General features: G+C 46.9%; 1 protein-coding gene across 12 annotated transcripts in view; it reads left to right on the top strand.

The window, feature by feature from the left end:
- The window catches only part of PSD3 (pleckstrin and Sec7 domain containing 3), a 148,868-nt gene that overhangs the window by 102,068 nt on the left and 22,162 nt on the right, over positions 1-24,638 (top strand). For 11 of the 12 annotated variants that reach the window (XM_065549840.1, XM_065549837.1, XM_065549836.1 and 8 more), the window contains 4 exons: positions 9,315-9,358; positions 16,277-16,470; positions 19,245-19,315; positions 23,670-23,827. In XM_065549840.1, the coding sequence (XP_065405912.1) occupies positions 9,315-9,358; positions 16,277-16,470; positions 19,245-19,315; positions 23,670-23,827 (467 nt within the window). Of the gene's footprint in view, positions 1-6,053; positions 9,359-16,276; positions 16,471-19,244; positions 19,316-23,669; positions 23,828-24,638 lie in introns of those variants that run through there. The other variant, XM_065549843.1, reaches the window with a different exon arrangement.

Raw genomic sequence — 24,638 nt, 5'->3', positions numbered from 1 at the left:
CACTGAGGCAGGATTAAGTACATGGCAGCCATTTCTCTTACTCTCCTGTCTCCCACTCTGACAAGCTACCAAGTAAGGGACAGATCTTCAAGCACTTCATGCCCCTGATTTCACAAACATTCTGTATGTAATTAACTTTAGGGCTGTGAGTGATTCCACTGAATTCACTGGGACAATTCATTTTCATAAAGCTGCTCCATGCACATGCGTAGGGAGGTCTTGTGATATGCTGGGTGGGTCACTGGATTGGGAATCAGGAGACCTGCCTTCTCTTCCTGTCTCTGCCACTGACCTGCCGTGTGACCTTGAGCAAGTCTCTTCACCCCTTTGTGCCTCAGTTTTCCCTCCCTTCCCTTTGTCTCTCCTATCTTTTTAGATCGTAGGCTCTCAGGGCAGGGGCCATCTCTTACTGTGTGTATGAACAGCTCCTAGCACAGTGGGCCTTTGATTTCAGTTGGTGCCTGTAGGTATTACTGTAATATAAATAATAATCATAATGTGTGGAATTCCTGTTGAAGCTAATAGAATTCTGCCTCCGCAGTGCTTGCCTCTGACGGCTGAAATGGAAAACATACTGTTTGTTTTTCTCTAGACTATTCAGCTCCAGTTCCCAGTTTGTTGATGCATTTTTATTTTTACCGTATTACTTTTTGCTCAAAATTGATCTATATTTCTCTATTCTCATTATTATTGATATGGCATCCAAAAGTGTGCTGGGTGCTTTACAGACATGTAGGAAGACCTGTGTCGGCCCACAAAAGCTTACAGTCAAAACAGGAGAGACAGAGCCAAACAAAACGGAGCAGAAGGACGCATGCACTATAAAGATTTTTCTTTTATCTTTTCCTATTATTCTCTTTTTTTAGCTGGCGACTGTTTGCCTTTTTAGAGGAGGCAGTACATTCTAGCGCTTGGCTCACTGGATTGGGAGCTGCTGTGCTGTTCCCGGCTCTGCTACTGACCTGCTATGTAACCTTGGGCAAATCATGTCACCTCTCTCTGCTTGTTTCCCCTCCCGCTCTTAGTCTGGCCGGTCAATGTCGTTTGTTGTAGCTCTCTGGGGTAAGGACAGTCTCTCTCTATGGACTTGATTCACATTTACATGAAAGCCCCTTCCAGGCCTTTCTGTGCTGCCAGCACAGTGTCAATGTAATTGTTCAAGAGGTAGAAAGAGGCCTTGGGGAAGTGAAAATCAGGTCACGTGTGTTTGTACAGTGCCTAGCACAATGGGACCCCAGTCCTGGTTGTATATAAATTCTCTTTTTGTCTTCAGCCTGAGCGTATAGCCTGTTTCACCTATGTCGCCTGTGGCTATTTGCCTAAATTCCCATCTCCATCTACACCTGCTTGCATCCCTGGTACATCACATATTCTGGAATAAAACCCTAAGGGCCTGTCACATGACTGCCAGTGGACACCGGGCTGGAAGGTGTTTCTAGTCCATTGGTTGGGGGGGCAGGGTCTGGTCTGTTAGTCCCTCCTTGCCCCTCCGGCTACAAACTCCTTCTCTGGTACCTTGCACTTGCCCACCCCTTTCAGGACCTTCGAGGACTTAGCAAAGGGGACTAGCAGGAGCCTTATTTTGTAGCTGGAAGAAATGAGTGGAGAGACGTCATGTGACCTGCCCCCGTGGCACAGAGGGAACAGACCCCAGCTGTCCTGACTCGCATTCATCTACTGCCAAACAGCGACTGAGACGCACGCATCCCTTGGGCTTAGCCAGGTCCGTATTTCAGTGGCTAATGCTAACGGCCTCTGCAGCTTCCAAAGCTGCTGCCCAGCAGGTTGGCATGTGTAGATGGCGCAGCAGGTTAACGTATCTTGGTCACCTCTGGAGACTTGGGTTCAAATGGGGGTCACATGAAATGCATTCAATGCCCTCAGAACCTACTGCGTGATCTAGCCTGGCTGCAGCTTTTTCTATAGGCAGACATACCTGGGTATCTCTCAGTCCAGTACCGAGCTGCAAAAAGCTTAACCCTGTTCCACAAAGGCACGTGAATGGTAAAATCCCCCAAGTAGATTTTTGAAAGATGCTCTGCCAGTGCGTCCATAGTCTGAGGCACAACTCTAGTCCGTCCTCACTGGGTTTGTGCAGCTAGCCGAACAGCTCTGTGCGCAGTCATGCCATAGGCGCCCGTTAACCATAATGTTGATGAAAAGCTGACTAGCCTGATGTGTCGAGATTACAGAGTACAGGTCCCCTGCGCAGCATTTCACCCTCCGCTCTCGGGAGCTTGGCTAGCCTTCCGTCTCCATTTTCTGCTGCTGGGGTGGATGGCAGGTTTTTATTCTAAGGACAATGTTTTTTATAATAGGAGGCTCCCTCCAAAATATTCTGCCTCAGTTGGTGATACTCTCAAAATTCCCCTCCCACAAAATCCTTATCAAGCCCCATCTCTTTCCCTGCACGCACACCAAAGCCATCCATCCTTCCTGTACACTTCCCCCTTTCAGATCCATCATTCCTTCCACCTCTCCCAGTCTCCTCCAGCTGGTGTGGGTATCAGAGAATGGATTTCCCCAGGCTAGTGGGGTGGGGAGCAGGTCTTCTCTTGTTGGGTGAGTGTGTTCCCCCCCCTCCCCCCAGGTTGGCTTGTAGCACAACCTGGGGGGGATGGGGGACAAAGGGGGTCGTCATTCGCAGGGCGATAGGCAGGCTGCAGTAGCCAAAGGACTTCCACTCCATCCGTCAGCTGTGGTGTGGCCCCTCTCTTTCTTGAACATTGATGACGACTGTGAGGGCTACCTGGTGCGTCTCCCAGGTGCACCTGGAAGTTTGGGGAGGGGCAGGGGACCATGCAAGGTGGGAGTTCCCTTTGCTGTAGCTGCTGAGATCATGGAAGCAGTGGGTGTGTGCAGGCAGGCTGGTGAATGTTACCTAGCAGAGCCAGCCTTAGCACTCTGTCTGTTCCTTTCAGTCCTGGCCATCAGTTCCTATTGGCCAGCCTGGACAAGGGACGGCATCATCTGCTTACTTCTTGAAGGAAGTCAGGATTCTCCTTTAGCAGGCCTCATGGCTGACTTTTTAAAGAAGGGGATCATGCAGCATCCCCCTGCAGCTCATCAGCATGGTGGACCCTGCTGACCTGGCTTTCATCTGCATTGGAAGGTTTTGCATCACCTGACTTTCTTAGTAGCTAAACGATTTACCTCTCAGCAATGCCCAGCTGGGATAGTTAGCTGCAGCTTCATGTCTGCATTCCATTCGGTCGTGTGTTCGTTGTGAGTTGTGTGACTGTCTCGTAGGCTCGTCCAAGACTTGCAGATGTTGTAGACTTTGTTTGGAGTAGATGGCTCTGGTGACTCAGTGACTCTTACACACGAGCACTTGGGGGAAGGAGAGTTAATCATCCAATGGGAGGTAACTTATATTTTAATGCATTCCGGAGTTTCGTGGCAGTTGTCATAATAATGTGACTTAGCTCATTAAAATACAGTATATACATACTTTATATACAGGAAGGAGTTGTCAGAGTCTCTGCTTCCGACTTCAATAGGAGCAAAATGAGGCCAATGCCAAGTGCCTTTGAAAATATACAGCCTCCTTTAGTTCCATTCCTCCCGGTGGGCTTCACCTTTAAAGTGAGATGGAGTAAAACAACCTTTCCTAGGTCTTTAAAGATTCCCCCGCCCACTCACCAGGGGGAAGTTTTCCCTGGCAGTCATGGAAGGGGGAAGAGGAGGGGAACTAAGCTACCAATTTCTGCAGAATTTAGGCTTCCAATTAAAAAAAAGAAAAGTTTCTTGCCAAAATAGGAACTAAATATAAACCAATAACGCTACGTTCCTGAACTTGCAGACAGTCAGCCTCGGTATGTCGGCAGCTGCGTAGAGCTTTGTCAAGTAATGGCCACGACATTAGTAGGGGGGTTAGTGTTTCAGCAGGGTTCTCGGCTGTTATCCGTATGTGCAGCCCGTTATGAAACGCTCAACTTCATGGATGTTAAGCTCAGACCTCAGTTGCTGCTCGGGAAAGCACTGAGCAACAGCAGAGACAGGGACACAGGAAACAGAGGTTCTGGGATGGGCAAAGTAATGTTTGGTTGGCGTAGGGGAGTAGCCATAAGATGGCAGTGCAGGCCCTCGGGCTGTATGTGTTGATCTGCCACTGACTTTCAAATATTCGGAGGGGTTTTCTGATAACAAGGAGTCTCACAGGGCCTGATTCAGTGACACGGTACATCTTAAGCTGGGTTTACAGCTGCTTTGCATCCCTGGACTGATGCAGACAGCTGCCCAGGGAGTGAGAATGGGATACACCCTGAGCTTCTGCTCAGTTAACTGCTCCTTGCCCCAAGATGTGAAAATATATCGGTTACCCTTAAAAACTTGTTCGTTGCCTCAGTATTCTCTAGTTATTCCCCATAGCAAGTGCAGTGAATACCTCAGATACTGAGGTAGCATTGAAGCTTTTTAAGGATGACCCCTGTGACTAACAGAGATTGAAGGAATCCGTCTAGATACCTCGATGTAGTATGTGAGCACTTCACATTCGTTAATGGATGTTTTGCCTCTCAGTACCCATGTGAGGAAGGCGAGGGATATGCCCATTGGGAAGAGCACAGCATAGACCTGCTCGGGGTCACGCAGCGGGTCTGTCGCCCAGCTGAGAACAGAAGCCTGCTCTCCCATGTCCTAGCCCAGAGACCTGCCCACTGGAGTGGCCTTCCCACTCTGAATGAACGTTGCCTCTTCCTGCGTTTTTGCGGTAATACACTGGGGGTTTGTGGGATTTGTTTGTACCGGGCCCTGCATTAGATCTGGTGAATGTTGTCGCGTGGGGAGCGTGAGCATCACCAGACCTCTGCTGTGCATTAGGGTGACTTGGGAGAAGGAGGGGCCATCAGCGCACTGCTCTGCAAATGCAGGAAGCAGTCAGAAATTATCTGCTGCCCCTTTAAGCAGCACTGCAGGTCTCCCTACCCTCTATTTTATTATTTGAATTGAAGTAGCACTTAGAGACACAACACAAGATTGTGCTAGTCCCTGTACAAACCCCGAATGAGAGACCGTCATAGAGCTACCATCTAAATGGGAAAGACAAACAGTATAGTGCCTAGCACTGGTTCAAGCCTTTGGAGTAAGAGGCACAGAGTAGGGTTGCCAGTTTTGGTTGGATGTATTCCTGGAGGTTTCATCACATGACATAATCTTTAATTAAAGATGAACGTTAATTCCTGGAGACTCCAGGACAAATCCTGGAGGATTGGCAACCCTAGCACACAGAGGTGAAGTGTTGCTGACTCCTAGCCCAGCGCTGCCCCCTATCCACTGGGAAACACAGCCTCTCTTCCCCACTGCATACCTGCCAGCGCCATGGAGGCTGCAGAAGTTACTCCAGTGCTAGATCTGTGCGCATCCCAATCTTTAATGTATTTGTCTTCAAAGCACGGCTGTGAGGCAGAGCAGTGCTGTTATCCCTGTTTTATGGATGGGGAACTGAGGCACAGAAAGACACTGTAACTTGCCCAGGCTCTCACAGGATGCTTGAACCCAGAGCTCCCACAGCCCAAGCGAGGACTCTCACTACCAGACAAATCCATCCTCTCTCTGGAATACCCTCTGTAGCAGTGAGAGGAGAAAGGGGGCTAGGGATGAGTTCCTGTCCATTGTGTAAATAATAAAATAATAATATTGATCTATCTTGTGGAGAGAATATATTGTTTTCTGGGGGGCTCTCTGTTCCTCCCCACATGCCCACCATCTGACTGGGTGGATGATGCCCACTACCCTGTTAAAGTAGAAATATCAGGCCTTGTTCTGTAATAATGCACATAATTCACGTCCGTCAGTGGAAGAGCTGAGACGAGAACCCATTGTCTCCTGCTGGTCCCAACCCCAAGTACCTTCCTGTAGGCAAAATTAGGGGGGTAGTCGCTGCTGTCTTCCCCAGCTGGAGCTCTGGTTTTGTGCCAACTGTGTAGGAAGCCCCATTGGGCTGGAGTGTACTCGGTGCAGATGGATCTCTGGAGATTTTTAGCAGCAAACCTGTAATCAGTAATACGGAGTGTGTGCAAATAACCATTTTAACTTGTTTTTAACTTGACCAGATCTGGCTGGACTTTCAAAATGACAACAAAAGGCACCTCCTCGACTCCAGGACCATCCTGCCAAATTTCCAATCCCTGCTACAAAGTCTGGGGGTGCCAGAGCTCTTCAAAGAAACAACTGGCCAAAAAGTTAACGTTGGCAAAACTATCTGTTTTCCCCTAACCTCATTCTTGAAAACAGCTGAACGGTTTTAACTGAAACTCCTCCCTCTTCACCCCCTGTCTCTTGCAAACCTGAGCCAGAGAACAAACATGGAAATACCAGCGTGAACAATTGAAGTTCAGCAAAGTTATAACAAGATAAAAACGGGCTCATAATGAAGAGTATCACACAACTCTTAACTATAGGCATCTCTGGCAGCTCATGCTATACTGATAAAAGGAACCTGGATCTAATTCATTTATAACTGCACCATTGGGGTTAACCTGGTTCTCTTTCCCCTTCTCCCACCTATGGTTGGTTAAACCCACTTGTGATGTCTTGTCTTGGAATTAGGTAAATATTCCCCTTTCCCTGACCTCTAATTGTTTGTCCTTGGTTCATGAGCTCCTTGGAGCACTGGCCAGGAAAAGCTGTTAGCATGCAGTGGAACTACTGCAGATCAATAGTAATAGACTATGTAAGCAATTCAGAGCAGGGTCTGCATTGTCCTACTTGTGTGTCCAGTGCCCACCACAATGGGGCCCTGGATGTCACTTGGGGGCCGTGTGCTCTGGTGTAACACAGATAATACTAGTACATGTGATGCTTCATTGTAACACTAGCCGTTCCTGTTTTAATCTAAGGAACGTAATTTTATGATCTTGCTTAAGAGATAAAATAAAGATACCGTGGCCCTGTGCCACTCAGGCCTGGCCCTGCTCCCACAGTATAGTAGTATGCCAGAGCACGTCGGGCAGGAAAGGCTGCACGCTGGCAAATCTGGGTTTGCAGAATGGCCATGAAGGCTTGCTCTAGTCACTTCACATTAGAGAGGCCATGAAGCTAAGTTGTGCCCCACGAACAGGTACCTTTCAGGGGTACTGAATATAGCTCAGACACAGTATGTGATATTTCTCAAGCTCTGGGTGCAAGGAATTATTTTGCACAGTGGCTGGAAGGTGCTAGTAACCGCTACACAGTTGTGTCTGGCATTGGAGGAGATTGGGATTGTAAGAGTGTCTTTGTTTGACCTGGTTGCAAGTGGTGGAATTAAAGGCCAGTTTTCCCAACTTTTGCATGAATAAGAGTGAAGCATTAAGGCCCTGATCCTGCATTGGGAAGCATGTGGGGCTCCATGGGACTGCTGAGGCTTGTCTGGGAGGCTCTTGTTGCAGGGTCAGGGCTGCCCACTTGTGAGTTGAGTGATGGGTGGATAAGACTGGATTAGACTTGATAGTCCTAGGAAGAGCTCGGCTACTTTTTTTTTATTCAAGCCTTTTTTTGGCGTAAAATGCAGATTTGATGAGAGAGAAACATTTTGGGAATTTGTGTCAAATTTGTGAAATTTTGCCAAATTGTTTTGATCACAGGAAAAATAATCCAAAATAATTGAAATGTTCCATTTCAACACTGCCAAAAGGAAACCTGGGATTTTTCAGTTTGAAATGATGTTTTGTTTTGAAGAACAGGAGTACTTGTGGCACCTTAGAGACTAACAAATTTATTTGAGCGTAAGCTTTCGTGGGCTACAGCAGTCTTATTTTAAACATTTTAAAAAGCTAAAAGTTCAAAATGAAATTTTGTCTTGGGTTGAATAAAATGTTTTGTTTGACCGGAATCTTTTTTTTTTTTTTTTAACTTTTCAATTTGCTTAAACATTTTTTTGGTTTGATCAAATTTTGTTTTGATGGTTTCGGATTTGCCAGTGAACCAAAAAATCCACTATTCACACAGCATTAATTGTAAGTGAATTTTGTTTTGGGGCAGAGTTAAGGATGTCTGGGTGCTGGTTAGTAGGAATTAATTGTTTATTGGTGTGCGTACTTGAATTGGTGTCAAGGGTACATCTCTACCCCAATATAACGCGACCCAATATAATGCTGCGGTAAAACAGCGCTCCAGGGGGGCGGGGCTGCGCGCTCCGGCGGATCAAAGCAAATTCGATATAATGCGGTAAGATTTTTTGGTTCCTGAGGACAGCGTTATATCGGGGTAGAGGTGTACCACGGTTACATACCTTTAGCTGATGATTTCTAGATTTGCTCAAAGGTGGTAATGCTGTATTTTGGTAACCATGTGTATAATGGTCTGTCTTGTTTCAAGTTCTACTTTTTCTAGATGCTAACAGAGTTGTTTGGGGGGGGTGTTTAGGAATAAGCTGATAGCTGGAGTAAATCTACTTATGTGTGTAAAGTACTCCCCAGGTGTAGGGTGTACGCTGCACTAGAACCTGGGGCATTTCACGAACAAAAATACAGGCCTTGGTCACTTAAATTAAAGGAGTTACTCCATTAGCTGTTAGCAGTAGTAGGCTCTTATCCACTATATGGGTCAGCCACATGAGGGAGACCTGATCAAACTCACTTAGCCAAGGTGGTATGAACTCTCCTGCTCAGAGGAAACTCATTCCAACTATCTGATGTCCATAGGAGTTCAAATTCCCCTACAGGCCACCACTTTGTAAAGACCTGTCACAACAGGTCATTGACACCAAACAAATTGGGACTTTCGATGCCAAAGACACTGGCCCTTAGTACTACAGCAGTGTACAGGATATTTGCAGTTTATTTAATGCAAGTTAATTGCACATAGAAACAATATTTTTATGGGTGCTTTTGTGTATGCATATCTGATGGACGTATGAAAGTGTGTTTCAGGCTGAGTGATTTTGATGTGTTTCACGGGTAAGCTATTCTGGTACAGATCTCTATAAAAGCCAGGGATGAAATTGACTTAATTGAAGTCAATGGCAAAACTCCCAGTGATTTCCATAGGGCCAGGGTTTGACCCCAGATGCAGTCCTGTGGTCTTACAATATCTTGCATTTCAGTAGCTTGTGTGATATTTCGAAACCAACATTTTGCACAAAAAATGTATCTGATGTTTCTACCGCTGGAGAATTATTGAAATCTCAGACCCTATATTCTAAAATTTTTGTCCAGTCTTGACCAGTATTCTTGCTCCTGCTCAAGTCTAAGAGTTGCCAGACATGGCTAATGGTCTTTCTTGTTCAGAGGCAACTCACTTGCTAGTGGTAGTTACACATTTTCCATTGACATCTTGAAATATATATGACAGAGTCCAAACAGTAATTCCTTCTTGTTTCTTTCTCTTCACAGGCTCTCTACAATTCGATCAAGAATGAGAAGCTTGACTGGGCAGTGTAAGTATACTGTGCAGAATTCATGATCTTAACATCAGTCCCTGGTATGGTAATCCATTTCCAACGTACGTTGCACTGTGATTAGACTCTGGAACCTGTAGTCTTGGTTCCATGAGACTCAAACATTGGATTCGCTCTTCCATTAGCAAAATTCCATGTTCTGCTTCCCTTCTCCAGTAAGGAAAGTTGTTAATTATGCAAATCAGCTGTGTCTGCAAGGAAGAAAGACATTTAATTCAGTAGGAAACTTCAGCTTCAAAAGGCAGAAATATAAACCTCTGTTTGTTCTAGGACTACATAAATAAAACAGATGTTGAGTTTCTTTCTTTATCTTCCAGTGCATAGTGTTGGAATCACTGAATAGAAATGCAAGTCTTGGATTGAGTTTCCTGTTCTTGGCTTGTTGTCTAGTATTGTCTTTGGATTAACTATGGAGAATTTGACAACAACCTAATATTAAAGAGATTTAATTCAGAAGTGGCCGATATACCCCCCCTCCCCCCCCAACACATCTGCTTTTTGACAAGATAATACTTCATCAGCACTCAGTGCTAAACACAAGAGAGAACTTCTGCTTTTAACCATATTAATCGGCATTTCCCCTTATTCATTTTCTTTGTGGCATGAATACGCCAACAGGAAAGGGATGCACCAGCCCTAGATTGATGTCCGTGCTCAGTAGTGGATTTTGGTGTCAAAGAAAAGGGTTACACCCCAGAGTAGCTGTGTCTATTTGAGATGTTTGCCTGCATGGCTCCACACCCTTGGTGATATGGGCACGGTCCGTAGCACGGTCCATTGGGGCTGCTTGCATCCCGTCTACGCCCTTGTGTCCCCACCTGAGGGGTCATAAAAGGGAGCAGCTCCAGCCACCACTCCGCTCCCTCTGCTCAACCAAGCATCTGTTTTATTACTTGGAGTATTAGGGAAGGTGGACAGGTAATAAGAATCCATGCACGCAATCGTCTGGAAGTATGCAGCTATTATGGTGAGCAACCGATCTTCTTTCTGTGAGCATTACCTGCATAGAGCCCCACTCTTGGTAATTAACCGACAGCTGCAAGACTCAAAGGGGGTGGATCTGAGGAGTCTCTCCCGAGTAAACTTCGCAGGACTGCTCTCTCAAACTGAGGCTCTGTTCTAGAATAACGCAGCATGAATATATGTATGGAGCTCCATGTCATATCTTATATACCCCAGCAACAGACGTTTTGTGGCGAGCCCCTGCAGCTGCCTTAGGCCTGGTGGAATGTGCCAGAATTTCATCTCGTTCTTGGCAAGAGCGTGCACAGAGACTAATCCACGTGGACAGCCTAGGTGGGAATTGATTGGCTCCTAGCATTATTCCCATGCTTTTTCGTCAAGGTGATTTATGGGGTGGTGTAGTCCTGTTCAGATAGTAGCTTAAAGCCCTCTTAATGTCTCGCCATCGCAGCCCAGTCTCCCCTGATAGTGAGCATAGGCGTGCGCAGCCCATTTCATTAGGGTGTGCACCCAGGGAGCCCCGCCCTAGCACCGCCCCTGCCATGCCCTAGCCCTGCCCGCACCCTGCCCCCATCCACTCCCTCCTACTTCCCGCCCCCTGACTTCCCCCCTCAGAACACCCAACCCCCCCCTGCTCCTTGTCCCCTGACTACCCCCTCCTGGGACCCCTGCCCCTAACTGCTCCCCAGGACCCCACCCCCTACCTAAGCCTCCCTGCTCCTTGTCCCCTGACTGCCCCCCTAGGACTCTACCTGTCCCCTGACTGCCCCGACCCTTATCCACACCCCCACCCCCTGACAGGACACCCAGAACTCCCGACCCATACAACCCCTTCTGCTCCCTGCCTCCCCCAACCCCTCTCCACACCCCTGACTTCTGACAGCGCCCCCAGAACTCCCGACTCATCCAACCCCCCCAGCTCCTTGTCCCCTCACCACCGCCTCCAAAGATCCCCTCCCCACGACCCTCCTTGCTCCCTGTCCCCTGACTGCCCTGACCCCTATCCACCCCCCGCCTCCTGACAGACCCCGGGACTCCCATGCCTCATCCAACCCCCCCGCTCCCTGACCGCCCCCTACAGAGACCCCCGCCCCTAACCACCACCCCATAATCCCACCCCCTATCCAATTAGGGGCGGCAGGTTTGTATGATTTTTGGTGGTGCCCAAGCAGAGCTGTCCCAACCATAGGACGGATCGGGGCAACCGCCCTGGACCCTGTGTTCTGGGGGGGCCTTGTGCTTCAGGGGGACACAGGGTCCAGGGCAGCCTGGGGGTTTAGCGAGGAGCCTGGCACCAGCGAGCAACCCGGCCCCAGCATGCCCCACCCCTTCCCCCGAACTCCCACCACTGAGCAACGCTGGGAGCCGGTGGGGTGGAGCAGAGCGGGCTGGGCAAAGGGCCACCGTATCCTCCTGGAATGCTGCCTGGATTGTAGGAGCAATCCAAGCTCACGAGCAAGCTGTCTCCAACCCCCGAGGATGCAGGGCACGTTAACTTAGGGCTGGACGGCGAGCAGTGGCTGTGAAGGGCTGAGCCTCCTCGTTGTGCAGTGGCTGTTCACAAGAGCAGTGCTTGGGCTCTCGGCAGCGCAGGGACTACTTATCTTGAAAAGAGAGGGACCATGACTCCTCCTGCCCCTCTAGACTGGCCTGCAAAGGAGGGTGGACACATGAGAGCACTCGGCTCCATCATAGTGGATGGAGCAGCACTTCATTACCACCGGTAAACCTGCTGTAGTGCTAGGCCAGCGGTGAGAAAAATGCTGGAGAGTCCCGGTGTAGATGCACCTAGGACAGGGGTCGGCAACCTACGGCACGCGAGCCGATTCTGAATGGCACGCGGCTGCCTGCCGCGGTTCCGACCCCCAGCCGCACTCAGCCCCCCCGCCCACCGTTCTCCCCTGCTGGGGCAGGAGGCAGAAGCTTCGTCTTGCAGCGGCCAAGCTCCCCCGCTCCCCCAGCCATGGTGCAGCCTGCTTTCCTGCCCCTCCTCTCCTTCCCTGCGCCGGCCCTTGCAAAGGGAGGGGGGAGGAGTGGCAGCGTGCTCGCTGCTCCGCAAAAGCCCCACGGCCCCGCTCTCCCGGCCGGAGCTCCAGCCGGCGCACGGCAGCCCCGCGGCCCCTTGCTAAAGCCGGCCCTGGGTAAAGGAGGCAGAGAAGAGGTAGGGACGGGGCCTTGGGGAAGGGGGTAGAACAGGACATATCCCTTCCAGCCCCCTGTCATGAGCCGCTCAGGGCAGAGGGCAGGGGGCTGGGAGCACCCCCACGAGCTGAGCACCCCAGCCCTCTGCCCTGAACCCCCCCACACCCAGCCTTCTGCCCTGCACCTCCACACACACCCCAGTTCTCTGCCCTCCCCCCAACACCCAGCCCTCTGCCCTGACCCACCCCCAGCCTTCTGCCCTGCACCCCCCACACCCCTCCAGCCCTCTGCCCTGACCTCTGAAGCCCCCCACACCCCCAGCCTTCTGCCCCGCACCCCCCACACCCCTCCAGCCCTCTGCCCTGACTTCTGAAGCCCCCCCCACCACCAGCCTTCTGCCCTGCACCTCCACACACACCCCAGCCCTTTGCCCTCCCCCCCCAACACCCAGCCCTCTGCCCTGACCCACCCCCAGCCTTCTGCCCTGCACCCCCACACCCCTCCAGCCCTCTGCTCTGACCTCTGAAGCCCCCCACATCCCCAGCCTTCTGCCCTGCACCTCCACACACACCCAGCCCTCTGCCCTGACCTCTGAAGCCCCCCACACCCACCCTTCTGGGGGTGTGGGGGGCTTCAGAGGTCAGGCCCCACTCAGCCCGCTGCCGGCCTAGGTGAACAGAACGCCAGGCTGGCAGCGAGCTGAGCAGGCTGGTGGCGTAAGATCAGCATTTTAATTTAATTTTAAATGAAGCTTCTTAAATATTTTGAAAACCTTGTTTACTTTACATACATAATAGTTTAGTTATATAATATATAGACTTATAGAGACAGACCTTCTAAAAAATGTTAAAATGTATTACCGGCATGCGAAACCTTAAATTAAAGTAAATAAATGAAGACTCGGCACACCGCTTCTGAAAGGTTGCCTACCCCTGACCTAGGATATTGAAGTGTGAAGAAATGCTGTTAATCTGGTCAGAGTCTCTTTGATAGCCAAAGATTCTGTTTGTTCCTGTAGGCTAAACAAGGGTTTCAGAGCTTTGACAGCAATTGTTACATGGTGGATTAAAGACCTGGGGCAGAGCAGGGTAAGACGACGATAAATGATATATGGAGGACGGCTACACGATCCTCATCTCATTCTTCATCGCTTGTTACTGGCTAGACCTGTCGTCATTCTAAAAGACTTGCTGTCCGTGCTGCTGTTTACAGCCACAGGACTGGATCCAGAGCCCGCTGAAGTTCATGAAAGGCTCCCATAAATTTCATTATCGAACCTGTAGACAGGAAAGCATCACTGTATTCAACACCATCCACTCCCTGGTGTGTTCAAAGTCACAGACACTTCAGTTAGGAGCGAAAGCTTTTATGTTAGTCTCTTATCAGCAGGGCAGAGTAAGTGTGGATCTGGGAGGGTGAGCTGCAGTCCATTCCTTCTCACGTACCATCAAAGACAAGGGCTGACTTAGCTCCCATTGCAAAGCAGTCGGCTATTGAAATGAACCATGTCTTGTGATTTGTAATGTGTGCAGCTCTGATCTGGAAGCCAGTAAATATGGGATCCTATCTCTCTTTTCCTTCTTACAGTCGCTTTTCAGAGAAGAACATGGTCAGGAAAGATTCCTTATTTTCGCCGCTCCCCAATCCCTCTTGCATGAAATACCGTTTAGTAGGATTGAACGATGAGGGAAATGGAAATCCCAGGAAATGTGATGATTGTTGTTCTTTCTCTTTTCCCCTCTTGATTCCACTCTTCCATAATCTGTGCTTGTTTGCATACACATGCAGATCTCCTCTGGCTGTGGTAAATGTTCGGTCTGTGGTTTAAAGAGTGAGAGACGTGGAGGAGTCGGGCTACGTAGAGATTGATAGTATTTTTGCCTTATGCTCCCTGGAAAGTGGAGCTATAATTGTACTGGGGCTATATGAAGCCTTGTTTTTTAGGGTGGGGGAAGCGACAGAAACATGGCAAAGGAGCTGGAATTTCACACTATTAATCCCTGAGGTAACTCCAGTGATGTCAGTAGAGTTACACCTGGGATGAATTTAGCTCAATAACTGGTATGTAACTTTCCGTCCTTCCACTGAATTAAACTCCCCTCAGGGTCTCCAGTATCCCCATGAGGTTCTTGTGTGTGTACATTTGTATTAGGAAGTTAGTCTTACCATCCTCTCCTAATATCAACCCTAAACTGTTGGGCGAGATGGGTATGATTTCCATGTCCGGTGCTATGCTGGAGGTCAGACTAGATGGTCAGAATGGACCCTTCTGCCCTTAGAATCAGATGGATCCCTACCGCTCCATAGTGGAGAAGGATACTGAGTTTGACTTGCTCCATTTTAGGCGTGGAATAATCTAAAGTGAAATATGTTTCATTTGCCTGATATTTAGACGGAGCACAGAGATCAGCATTTTCCCCATTGTTTATAAGTATGTTTGCTCCCCTATGCAGGCAATAGAATTAAGAATTAGAGTGTAGAATAGGGTGAATGGAGACACAATATATAATATACACGCTTGAAGAATTGTTCGCTAAAGAAGACACTTGCAAATCCACGGTCTGCATTCAAATGATCAGTATCTGTAAGGCCTTTTTCAAAGGAGGGCTGTGTAGATTACAGAAAAACATTGATATCTTTTAGTCTGCTGGTGAAACAAACTTTACCTTTAATAAAATGGAGGTATTGGGATTCCTTTTTTAGTCTGAAGTCTACAGAAAAAATGACTCCACCAAGAGAAAAAAATAATGAAATGGTGATGGAGAATTTTAATACTTTTGGGAAAAGGAAAATCCCCAAATTAAATGTATTGTTGAGAATTGGAACAGTGCCTGGTACAGTGTGGTCCTTGCCTACCACTAGGGCCCCTAGGTGCTATGGTAGTACCAATTATTATTACTATTATTAATTATAATTTATTATTATTAATAATAATGATGCTAAAATTCAGGGTATTGTAAACTAGTGTTGCAATTCTGTTCTGAAATCTGCCTTGTAACTGCACTTGTGTGATCCTCCTGCACATGCAGTCTGGAGATTCCCTCCTCCATGGGAACTGCCTCCTTTAAACTCCAGTTCTCAGATGCATCCTGTTTGCCACTGTTCCAGAATTAGGTTTGGGAACCAGCGTCTCCTGCTACTCCCCCCCCATCGTGGGTCTGGGGTCCTGGGAGAGTGTGATGCTTTGTCAAGTGAGAGGCTGGAACTCATGGAGGCAAATATTAGCAGAGGTACAGATCTCCATAACTGGACCTCACAAATATAAAGATGTCAAGCATTCGTATCTTCTTGTCATTGCTAAACCCATTCATTTGCCATCGGATTGCTTTTTCCATATCTCCTGCCTGGCGAGGAGGGGAGAAGCAGTCTCTTCAAAAGCAAGGGCTTGATCCTGCAGTTGTCAATCAATGACTTCTGAAAGAGCTTGCCAGGGGCGGATGGTGGAGTTAGGCACCCAAATGGTTAGTTACAAATAGTGCTGGTGAAAGTATTTCCCAGAAAAGTTTTCTTAATAGAAAATGGTTTTTTTGTGTCAAAATGTTTTAAGTTAGGGTTGTGCTTAAATACTTTGTTGATCCAAAACTTATGGAAGCCAATGGGAGCCGTCCCACTGTCTTCAGTGGGTTTAGATCAAGCCCATAGTAAAAAAAATGCTGATAAGAATAACCTAAAGAGAGGAAAAATTCTGAAAAATAAAGCACGTGCAGAAATTAAGGAGATGAAACCTTGCAGGATAATGGCGCTGGGCGATGGGTTTTTCACCTAAACTTTGTTGTGTTCATCTGTTTTTAGAGATGAAGAGGAGAAAAAAAAATCTCACTCTGATGGTACTGATGAGAAGGATAATGGACCCCATTCAAAGACCATTACTCGGATCGGCCATTCCAATAACCCCTTCCTGGACATTCCTCATGACCCCAATGCTGCTGTGTATAAAACTGGATTTCTGGCTCGGAAAATCCATGCAGATATGGATGGAAAGAGGAGTGAGCATCTTTTATGTTTATTGTTTTCTCTCTTAGGTACTGCTCTTCACCCTCCAGTGGCTTATGGCCTTGTGCCCATAAACAAGAACAAGCCTGCAACAGCCAGGTTATTGAAGGCATAAGAAACAAAATAGCCATGTGATTATCACAGCAGAAAAGAACACTACTGGGCCATTTTGAGGATTGTTCCGTGCCCCATAGCGTAAAGTTAAGGGTACCCATGTCCTTTGCTTTAGTGAATTTGTGTAATGAAAATGTAATATTGGAGAGCAACGTGTATCTTTTGTGCTTAAAGAAACTGAAGTGTTGTTCACAAAACTCAGGCCAGTTTTATTGGAACTACTGTAGGTTCTGTTCATGGACTAGCCCAATATTTCTCAACTTTTGCCATCCGTGATTCCAAGTTACAACAGAAATTTTTCATAAAGAAGAGAAGGATGGTCCTGACCCCTTGAAACACCTGTTGCAACCCCCCCCCCCCCCAGGGTGTCTCAGTCCCCAGATGAGAATCCAAGGATTGATCCATCCCTGTAGAAGTTCACTGGCCTTTCAGAATAACCCTGTAGCAGGTCATTCCTTGTTAGTGAGGTATAATCTTCTTCTTCAAATTAGACCTTACATCCTTTCAGAAATAGGATGTAGTTTGGTACCTACTGGCCCCCTATTCATAATAAATGTGCAACTACGTTTGGTTGCATTTCCAGCTTTTAATGTCATATTTCCTCACTGTTATAACTGTATAATGGAGGACTCATTATTGAGGGCTTTTGGGGGGTGGGGAGTGTATTGGTGCATATGCTATTTTTATACTGTTGAAAACTGCGGTAGTCACTGCTATATGAAGCCTTGTTTTTTAGGGTGGGGGAAGCGACAGAAATGTGGCTTTGAGAGCAGTGACTACTGAGAGCATCTGTGTTTTCCCGATTGTTGTTAATGTATATGTGGTGGTAGCTCATATTACAATTGCTGGGATTAACACTGAAAACAAAATCTGACTTTATTATGGACTATGAACACCTGCTGCTCTTTTTCAGTTGTGTACAAGTATCTGAAGGTTGTGCCATGTATTATGCTAGGTCCGGATGTCTTAGAACCAAACAACATTTTCAGAGTTGGAGCCCTAAAGATAGACTCCTAAATCCATATTTAGGTACTTTTGAAATCAAAGTGGCCTGATTCTTCCTAATAAACAGGCCACCTCATTGGTTAAACTTCATGTTCTAAACAGGTTCTGAGTGGCTTAGAATTATTTTACCAACATCCCACTCCAGGTTTGCTAGTGGTGTCCAGTCCCTTTACAAATCTTAAGGAAGAATTGTGCTTCCTTTGCTTAATCAAAACAATAAACATTGCATATTATTTAATGGACTAAAGATTACACTTTCTGCGATAACCATACACATGATTAAGGCATTTAGGACAACATTTTCAAAAGTGCCTACATGACTCAGAAGCCGAAGTCCCATTAAAAGTCAATGGGACTTTGTCTCCTAAGTCACTTAGACACTTATGAAAAAATTTCCCGTAGGTTTTGTGGTCCCAGGTTAGTAAGATTAAACTATTTTTTAAAGATAGATTTTTTTTTCTCACGTTTATTTTTCTCCTGGAGTCACTACAAGGCCAAGTTAAGGTTCTGTGGGAACCTTCAGGGGGAGAAAATACCAGGTGCTAAAGAGCTGTTTATTCTAGCGGCGAAAGGCATAACAAGAACTAGTGGCTGGCAGCTGCAGTCAGACAAATTCCAATTAGAAATGAGGCGCACGTTTGTAACCAAGAAGGTGATTACTCCCAAGGGAAGGGGTGAAGTCTCCGTCTCGCGATGTCTTCATGGAAGAGGTGCTTTAGCCAATCACAATTTATGCTTTAGTCAAATACAAATAGGTTTAGCAGAGAATAATGGGGCAAAATGTAATGGCCTGTGTTATGCAGGAGGTCAGACTAGATGATCTAATGGTCCCTTGTAGCCTTAAGCTCTGTGAATCTACGAATGGTGCATTTTAACACTTTAACATGTTCGAATGTCTTTGAAGTAAAAACAACGAGGAGTCCTTGTGGCACCTTAGACACTAACAAATTTATTTGGGCTATACTTTGAAGTGTAGCTTTAACTCTGAATTCCCTGGCTTTGTAATTCTTGTTTTGGGATAATTACAAGTTTTCACTGGTGTGGTCCTTCAACTTTAACACCAGCTTAATATAGGAGTTTGTCTGGGATTTTAGTTGTCTTCCATCATTTTCTCTCCTTCTGCTAGGAAGAAGGGACTGGGGAAGCAGCTGAAAACTTGATCCTGGTTTCTTTGTGGCTGCAGCAAGAGGGATGGATGCTTTGGTTTGCTACCCCCTACAGAGTGGCACTGTACCAGTTATGAGTGGTGCCTGCTTGCAGTTAGAGAAGTTCCCTCTAACTCCACGATCTGGTGGTCTTCGCTACTCTAATCCTCTGTCACCACACAGAGCTCAGACTGTGCTGCATAGCGTCTCCCACTCCTGCGGCTGGTGAAATTCATATTGTCAGGCTCGCAGAATGGGACAGGCACCTGTACTGCAGCTGTTTTCTGGATAAGCTCTATTCGCCTGCTGACCCTGTAATCATGGCTGGTTTGTTCCCCCCGGCCCTAGCTACAGAGCAGGCACTCTGGCTAGTTACGCTCCCCTTTGAAAAGCAGAATACAAGAGACGTTGAATGCAGAATTAATGTAGGTTCCCTGTTGCCTAGACAAAGGGTAAAATGGATTTGAGTTCAATGGGTTGCATTTCTTTTGTTTTCTCTTTAGCTCCCAGAGGGAAGCGTGGCTGGAAAACCTTCTACGCTGTGCTGAAGGGAACAGTGCTTTACTTGCAAAAGGTAAAAAGTAGCTTTCTTTGAGGCGGATAAAGCAAGGGTTCCCAACCCTTTCCTCTTGGTGCCTCCCTTCAGGTGGGCACCCACTCTGGTTTCCCAAGACCCACATGGCACATCTCCAGTCCATACACAGATCCTCTCCCTGCCTGTCACTTTGACCACGTCTCGCTCTCTCTTTCTTAACTCTGTCCATCCCTATTAGTCTGCTGCTGTCATTCACGGCTTCACATATTCTGCCCTACCAGTGAAGACAACATCATCTGCCTGTTTGTCACACACACATCTCTGTGCTGCCTTCCATGCTGCCTATGTGTATGGACACATGCAGAAGGCCTCTACCTTCTCCTTCAGATCCCTTCTTGAGACCCCCATCTGCCATGATGCATGTCAGAAACTAGTCGGTTAATCATGGCCTGAAAGGAGGCTAGGGGGAGGGTTTGCCTTCAAACTGGCCAGAAACAGAGTGGGGATTTTATTCTAGATCAACATGAAATGGTAAAATTTCCTGCAGTGAACAAAAATTCAGTTTGAAACCATCTAATTGTTTTGACTTTCCAGAGTGTTGAAATATTAAATATAAAAGACCAAATTAAATGATCAACTGGAAACAAAATGGTTTTACCATATCAAAAGGAAACAAGAAAATCAAAACTTTGTTTCGACTTTTTCCAGTCAAAGCTTTGTCAAAAGTGACAGGTTTCTGCAAAACGTTTTGACTTCATGAAATCCACCTTAGGGAGAAATGAAGCATGGAAAATCTCAGTCCAGAAGTTCATTGTTTCAGGAAAAACAGAGTTTTTGCAGAGTCTGGCATGCTTCATTGTAGTGAAAGCTACAGAACTGTGGTTTTCAGCACAAAGGCTGTGTTTACGCTATGGACCTTACAACAGCACAGCTGTACCGCTGTAGATCTCCCGTGGAGTCGCTCTGTGGCCAGTTCACACCAGTGCTTTTGTCAGTGAAACTTATGTCGGTCAGGGGTGGGTTTTTTTCCACACCCCTGACCGACAAAAGTTTTGCCGACAAAAGTGCTAGTGAACACAAAGCCTAAATGATACGCAAATTATCCTAACTTCCAGAAGAGCTCTAGCTACCTTGGCTTTCATGGAAGCTATTCTGAGAATTGCATTGCTCTGCCACTGAGCGACTGTATGATCTTAGACAAGTCATGTCCCTTTTCCGTGCCTCTCTTTGCCCTTCCACATTTTGTCAGTTGAGATGGTGAGCTGTTCGCTGCAAGGGCACTCTATCTCTGTACAGCACCTAGCACAATGGAGCCCCAATATTAACAGTGACCTCTAGATGCTACAGTAATAATAATTGGTAGATATATCATCTTCCAAAGGGCAATATGGACCTGATTCTGCTCTCTCATGATTTTCTATCCTTGTTTTTTTTTTTTAAAGACACCTATTACGGAGGTATCTAAGGGACAGTAACTCCAAGTTTACGCTTGTATAAGCATCAGCAGAATCAGAGCCTATGGCCACATATTAGATGGAACAGGGCCAGTGCTAACTGCTGTGTTGCCTATTGTTCCATTATTAAATGAGTGATTTGAGAAAGATGCTTTCTGAATCAATGAGCAGCCAGGCTGCCAGAGGGGCTTAGCTGAAACACTTGCAATTAGCCAACTAAATACATCTGCCCAAGATTATACAAGATCAGAAATTTGACAAGCTTTAACGTCTGTCCTGTGCATGGAACCCCCAGGTTAATTTCCTGCCCTCTGTGGTTCTAATGTGACAGGAAATCAGCAGCACAGGAGACTGTCACAATGTCTCGTCATTAGCCTGGGCTGAAATGGGACTGTGAGCTTGGACTGACTTTCATGCAATAAAAAATGGTTTCTTGACAAACGGTGTAGTAAAGCAGGCCATACCGGTTTGTTTGGATCGGGTTTTGTTGGCAGCGATACTAGTTTTGTGATGTTACACTGTATCTTTATAATGCTATGGGCTTTAGGATTTTCTGTGTGTAAATTTGCTCAGACCCTTTTCTTCGACTAGAGAGGGGGAAAAAATTGACAGGAGATAAAAAAAGACATAAGGACAGAGCCCATACCTAAGTGTCGGCACCTGGACACGTACGGGATCCTCTGAAGAAAAGAATTTTATAGTGATCCGGCATAGTCAGTGAAGGTGTCCACCCTCTGTACAATAGCTGGTAACAAGCACAATTTCACACTGGGGTTCACTAAAAATGGATTAAGGAAGGCACAGCCTGTGAGTCATGGAAATGGAAAATGGAAAAGGCATTCCTGGCTGGCTACCTGGAAATCCAAGGAGAGCTGAGTTCAATAGGACGCTGAGACTGAACACTGCATTAAAAGATGACTTCAGCTGATAGTGAGGCCAAAGCGTCTGTCATGCTGCCTCACTGTAACTGGGTTTGGGCTTGAGCCAGCCGACTTCGATTCAGACACTGGAACTGCAGGGGAATTGTGTTGTGCATGTTTAAAGGAGATGTGTAGCCTGGTGTTCTCCAGCTACTGGGGTCCTTCAGCCCAAGTCTCGGCATCCTGTATCAGTTCTACAGGACTGAGGGCCTTTGTGGGGGAAGTCTGACTGCCCATCACAAGCCTCTCTAGACTTTGTCTGAGAGTAACAAAGTAAAATTGTTTTAAGAGATTCCAGGGTTCCCTTCCCAGGGCTTTCAGGGAAGTTAACAGAGGCCCCAAATCAGTGGTCTTGTAGGCTGCCAGTTGACCTAGTAGGGTTCGCAGGGGTGTTTGACTTTGGTCTGTAGATAAGAAGGGATCCTTCTGTCTCCATGCCTGTCCAGGTGTGAAGCCTCATTGGGAGGGGGATACTGGAGGGAATCAGATACTGCTGGAGTTGACTTGCCAACATCTCCCCTCCCAAGAAGGGGGGGGGGAAGTGTGAGACAGGGCAGTAGCTGGCCAGATCATTGACATCCGGTGACAGTTTTAGAGCCAGACCACTGCAGGCTTGAGGTTTATCCTAGCTTGCATCTCTCCATGAAGCATTGCCAATCTCCATCTTTCCTTCTTGCCGTGGGACCATGTACACTCCTTACACCACATTTGATTAGATTCAGAAGGGTTCTTTTGCTCCAGTTTCCTACCCTCTTGTTTTCTCCATTGCAGGTCGTAGCAAAACCACAGTGACTTTTGCAAATGACAGGCAGGGGGAGGCCTACAGGCCAGTGCATTGGTTTTGGACAGCAAATGGTGATAATGATCTACCAGACCCACCAGTGCATGGGTCCTGTGTCTGAGAAAACCACTCGCTCAGCAGAGTCTCTGTGGACAAACCAGCACAGTCACTCCATGACCCTGGTGGGGGGATGGAAAGCACTGTCCTGTGCTCAGGGGTCAGTGATGATCAGTCCATGAGAGTGGTGTGCTTACTGCACCCCCTGCATGAAGATCAGGTGCAGGCTGTGTCCTGCTGCGTGAGCCACCTGGGGGAATCCTGATGAAACCCTAACTCAGCAAGTCAACAATTTAATTTGTGTGGACACTGAACTAGCCAAGGTGATGAGTCGAGGAAATCCTAATTCCAGGCTTGGCAGCAACTTAATTAGCCCTGACTGCAGGGTGGCCTGTATATCCTTAGAATTCCCATGTAGGTTTACTCATGCTCTGTTGGCCGGCTCCATTAGATCCCCATTATGTGGCAGCCATGCTTCACCCTGCTCAAAACCAGGAGTCCTAACGAGGCATATCTGACATCAAGATTGATCAACATCATGTGGTCATAGGTTAGGGATGGATAGAGGTTAAGTGCTAGTTGCAAATTCTCTTTAAGCAACTTTGTGTAAACTTACACCACTGCAGCATTGCCAGGAGGTGACTTGTCCCTTGACATGCCTCTGGAATGCCCTATTTTTGGCTGGCTGTGCCACCTTCACATGTTATTGCATACGGATGCACACCTGGTTGACTAATGTCTTTGCAGCTTCACTTTACAACACTGCTGGGTCTCAGATTGTATTTAGAATGCTGGTTTTTTAATTGATTCTGATTTTACACTGGTTCGACACCACGTGAGATCCAAAATCAGGTTCTGGGCTATGACTTAAGAACACTGTGGAATTTAGCCCTCTAGGATTTATTTAACTTCTTCATGACACTTACTGTTCTTCCCTCTTCTTGTCGGGAAGGTGGTGGAATTCCTTCATTTCCTTGCAGAGATATTAAAGAATCTTAAAAGGTAATGTTTTAAGAACCGAAAATGGAAATGTTTATAGGACAGATTAGGTTAAATTGATATTTTTATAATCACTGCTGCTGGCCCTTTATGGAACATGACTGTATTGCCTTTGTTAGGTTAAAGGAAGAGATGAACAACCTGAAATAACTTCTGCCATCTTTTCGTTTTAATTACTGCAGGATGAATATAAACCAGAAAAGGCTTTGTCTGAGGAGGATCTGAAAAATGCAGTTAGCGTGCACCATGCATTGGCATCAAAGGCAACAGACTATGAGAAGAGGCCCAACGTCCTAAAGCTCAAAACAGCTGACTGGAGGGTCCTGCTTTTCCAAGCCCAGTATGTTCTGTTCACTCAGAGTTTTCCTAGGGCTGTTTTGTTTGTGGGCAGAAAAGGATTGGGAGGAGAGAGGGGTGATTGTACCCTCTGGGGGTGCAGGAAGTTCGTGACTTGGAAGATTAAGTGGGACTCTAACGGAGATCAGTCTGTTTAGTTTATCAAAAAGGTGATTAAGAGGTGACTTGATTCGCATGTGAGAGTATCTTCATGGGGAGAAAAGACCAAGTACTGAAGGGCTCTTTACTCTAGCAGAGAAAGACATGAGAAGCAATGGCTGTCATTAGAAGCCAGATAAAGTTAGCACAAATGTGTAGCAGCGAGGGTGAGTAACCATTGGAACAAACTGCCAAGGGAAGGCAGTGGTGGATTCTCTCTCTATTGAGCTCTTCAGATCAAGAGTGGAGGCCTTTCTGGAAGATTTATGTTAGCCAAACACAAGTTACTGGGCTCAGTTCAGGAGTAAATGGATGAAATTCTATGGCCTGTGTTAGACAGGAGGTCAGATTAGAATCATAGAATATCAGGGTTGGAAGGGACCTCAGGAGGTCATCTAGTCCAACCCCCTGCTCAAAGCAGGACCAATTCCCAACTAAATCATCCCAGCCAAGGCTTCGTCAAGCCTGACCTTAAAAACCTCTAAGGAAGGAGTTTCCACCACCTCCCTAGGTAACCCATTCCAGTGCTTCACCACCCTCCTAGTGAAATAGTTTTTCCTAATATCCAACCTAAACCTCCCCCACTGCAACTCGAGACCATTACTCCTTGTTCTGTCTGCTGCCACTGTGAACAATCAAGCTCCACCCTCTTTGGA

Source organism: Chrysemys picta, chromosome 6, assembly GCF_011386835.1.
Source record: "Chrysemys picta bellii isolate R12L10 chromosome 6, ASM1138683v2, whole genome shotgun sequence".
NCBI classification, from domain to species: Eukaryota; Metazoa; Chordata; order Testudines; family Emydidae; genus Chrysemys; species Chrysemys picta.
The sequence above is the reverse complement of the archived record's forward strand: the minus strand, read 5'-3'. Positions and strand labels throughout refer to the sequence as shown.